Source organism: Microtus ochrogaster, chromosome 10 (assembly GCF_000317375.1).
Source record: "Microtus ochrogaster isolate Prairie Vole_2 chromosome 10, MicOch1.0, whole genome shotgun sequence".
NCBI lineage: Eukaryota > Metazoa > Chordata > Mammalia > Rodentia > Cricetidae > Microtus > Microtus ochrogaster.
Window position 1 is genome coordinate 70,345,112 of NC_022016.1, and position 3,500 is coordinate 70,348,611.

At 47.0% G+C, this 3,500-nt stretch overlaps 1 protein-coding gene across 16 annotated transcripts in view; it reads left to right on the plus strand.

The window, feature by feature from the left end:
* Positions 1-3,500, plus strand: part of Sgip1 (SH3 domain GRB2 like endophilin interacting protein 1) — a 188,920-nt gene that overhangs the window by 142,497 nt on the left and 42,923 nt on the right. For all 16 annotated transcript variants that reach the window (XM_026781966.1, XM_005353475.3, XM_026781969.1 and 13 more), the window contains 2 exons: positions 1,337-1,461; positions 2,402-2,528. In XM_026781966.1, the coding sequence (XP_026637767.1) occupies positions 1,337-1,461; positions 2,402-2,528 (252 nt within the window). The remainder of the gene's footprint in view (positions 1-1,336; positions 1,462-2,401; positions 2,529-3,500) is intronic.

Below are 3,500 nucleotides of genomic sequence, written 5' to 3' on the forward strand. Positions count from 1 at the left end.
CAGTGCCCCATTTTATAATTGGGTTGATTAGCCTTTTACGGTCTAGTTTCTTGAGTTCTTTATATATTTTGGAGATCAGACCTTTGTCAGACTCTCTTAAGATGATACATGATTCTGAGATGGGTTTTTACCCTTCAGAGTCAAAGTTCTCCTGAGAATCTCAAAATCTGGACTGAGGTGCCGGTCTCGGACTCTAGTGGTCTTGGTTTTGGGTTTTGGTGCGTAAAGGAAGTAGCTTGAGGGGCGGGGATATGGAGATGGGGATGGATGGGTATAAAGACAGCTGGTAAGATGGGGGATGTGGAGGTGGCACGGTGCGCAGGAACTGGTAGGATGGGGAATGTGGAAGCAGGGACATGTAGAGATAGCGAGTAGGGGAGGGGGTGTTTGGAGGCAGCTTGGGGAGGGTGGTAGAAGCAGCAAAGTGTTTTTCTGAAGCATGATTTTCCAGCCTGCTGTTTCTAACCAAGTGAACAAGAACTGCCTGGACATGGATTTCGCCTCCTAAGGTTCGGGGCCAGGTAGTTCTCCATGCATCCCGGACTTATGACTGAGGACAGACAGGTCCCTGAGCACTGAGCTCAGTGTGCATGCCAGCCTCTGTGTACCATCTGTGTTCCATATGCTTGTCATGGACAGCCAGAAAAGTAAATCCAAAAAGCTTTTGCAAAACCACCCGAGAGACCATCAGTAACAAACCCTACCTTAGCAGGCTCCCAAGGACACTCCTTTTGAAGGAAGCCCTTGCTGTGTTTCTGTCATAAAGACCCAACACACAAAGGACTCCTGGCCTGTAGTGCCACTTCCTTTGCTTACACTGCCTATTCAAGATAGGAATGAAGTTAGCGCTCATGGGTTGACATACAGTCAACAGCATAATTCTCCTCCCTGGGTTTAAAAAAAAAAATCTAGCATAGAACAAGCATTCATCTTTCTTCAAGTTTTAACTTTCATCTTCATCTTGGACATAAATTCTGGACATAAATTAAAAATAAAAAAATATATATTTAAGTCCCATGTGTACATTGTCAAAAAGAACCACCCCTACTGCCCGGCCAAGAGTCCCCCGAATTCACCTCCCATCAAGGATTTACCTTTCATTGGATGTCACATGACAGCAAGGTGATAGCTTCAGCTTCCGCCATCAACCATAATCCAGCTGAGTACCTTTTTTCTTTATTGAAAGAAAAAGAAAATGCTCTGTGCAAACGGAGGCTTAGGTAAAGCCACTGCAAAGAAAAAGAAAAATTTGCATCCGTGTCAGGCATTGCTGGGCGCTGACGCATTCTGGAACCCCCGTGTTTCCCGCTGCCTCTAAGCCCAACCTGTTTTCCAGGTGCATCGTCTCCTGCGCGGCCAGCCACCCCCTTAGTTCCTTGCAGTACCACTCCACCTCCGCCTCCTCCCCGGCCTCCATCCCGGCCAAAGCTACCGCCAGGAAAACCTGGAGTCGGCGATATGGTATGTCTCTCCCTGCCTTAGCACGCTCGGAACAAGATCCCCAAGTCCCCTAATATGGGCCATCTCGACTTCAGGTCTCAGCATCACAGCACAAGTGACCATCACGGGGGCCAGCTGAAAAAAAAAGTCGCTGTCATGTGAGGATGCCTTTCCACCCTCAGATATCCCCAAGCTTTCAAGCTAAGGTCTAAAAGTGGTGGGAAGAAAAACTCTGGTTTCTGACCCCAGAAGCCTGATAAATCAGCAGCAGAAATCCAGCAATACAAATACAGAGAGTGGTGGCCTCCAGGTGAACTACCAGAACTTCCTTGGATCTTATTGTAAGATCGAGGTGTAGGAATAGTTTTCTCAGTGGGTCGATTCAGAGGCATGTGGCAGAAGTAAATCTCAGTGACCCTTGTTCAACAGCCACTGAATAAATGTCATCATAACACTCAGGTTCTGTCTCGAAAGCTCTCTGTGGAGGCATCCAACAGTGTCGTTCCTGAGAGGCGTGAAAATGACCGGTCTAAGCCGGAGTGCCTCCTGAGCTCACGAGCTGTGGTTTATGGCTGCTCTTACCCCAGCATACTGGCTGTGTTTTAAGTGCAGGCCAGTTCCAGAAAATTGGTACCATGTCCATCAAGAACCTGAGAGTTTTTGTATCCGGGGCTGAGGGCCAGGAACGGTGAGGAAAGCAAAGCTGGCAAGATGGCTCAGCCGTGTAGGCCCTTGCTGCCAAAATCTGATTTCAACCTCTGTGGCCCTTCTAGTAGAAAGTTGTCATTTGACCCTCCTGTGCACTTCATGGCATGTATACACACACACACACACACACACACACACACACACACACACACATGCGCGTGCACGCAAAGTAAATAAAATGTAACAAATGTTTGAAAATGCCAAACCAGCGTATCATGGCTGAGTCTAACCTTCATCTTTCTTCCCCCTGCAGGCCAGACCGTTTAGTCCACCCATCCACTCTTCCAGTCCTCCTCCGATAGCTCCCTTAGCCCGGGCTGAGAGCACTTCTTCAATATCGTCCACCAATTCCTTGAGCGCAGCTACCACTCCCACCGTTGGTAAAATGCTCTCTCTCTCTTTCCATGTGTCTCTGGCTGTTGACTGGCTACCCTTTACGATCTGAGCTTCTCGGCCCTGTTTCTAGTCGTAACTGTGTTTGCTGTGTGTTTGCTACGATCACCTGGTTCTTCTCTTGAAAGCACTTTCTCGGCTAAGGAGGCCACGCTCTAGCCGTACAAAGTCACCGTCTCCAGAATGGGGAAACACGTGTGTCTTGTAGGGATTTTCTTACACTGTCCCACCCAGAGCGACTCACAAAAGAAGTCACCAAGGAAGGTGCTAGTATTTGGATATTTCTTGTAATGAAAAGCATTCTCTTTTGAGAGAAAATGTTTAGATCAGAAATAATTTTTTAAAAAAAAATTTTGGAATGTTCACTGTTTTGAAACTTTCGATTCTTCATCATTTTTGGTTGTCTGAGGTTGACAAATATAGGCACTGGCATTGAGATACGTGAGAATTTTTTTAACCTTTATTTTTCTAGTGCTTTTCTGTCCTATGAGGTCCATTTTGCCTGGAGAGGAAAGCAATCCTTTTCAGTAGATGCCTCTGTACCTCTCTGTGCACCCGGTGATGAAAGTGAAGGTTGAGAATGGCCACTCAAAGGGTGGCTCACCACCATCACCTCCCGTCCTCAATCACTGCCTCTCTCCTTTACTGCATGCTGCCTGACCTGGAACATTCCTGGCACACTTTCCCTGTACCACCTCAGTCCACTGTTCTCCCGTGCTGTAAACCAGCTGGCCCATTCTGCACTGCTTGGGAGAATCAGTCACTCGGCTCAATCAGTTCCTGCTACCACTTATGGAAGAGCACACCACAGAATCACCCATCTGAGAAGTAGCTTTAAAAAAATCCAAAAGCTCTCCTAGAAAACCACTGCCCATTTTCTCCAGAACAAGTGAAGCTGTGCCTCTAAGAACCATAAAGGGAACTTTTTAGCTTTATCGTATATTCTATAATTTAAGCCA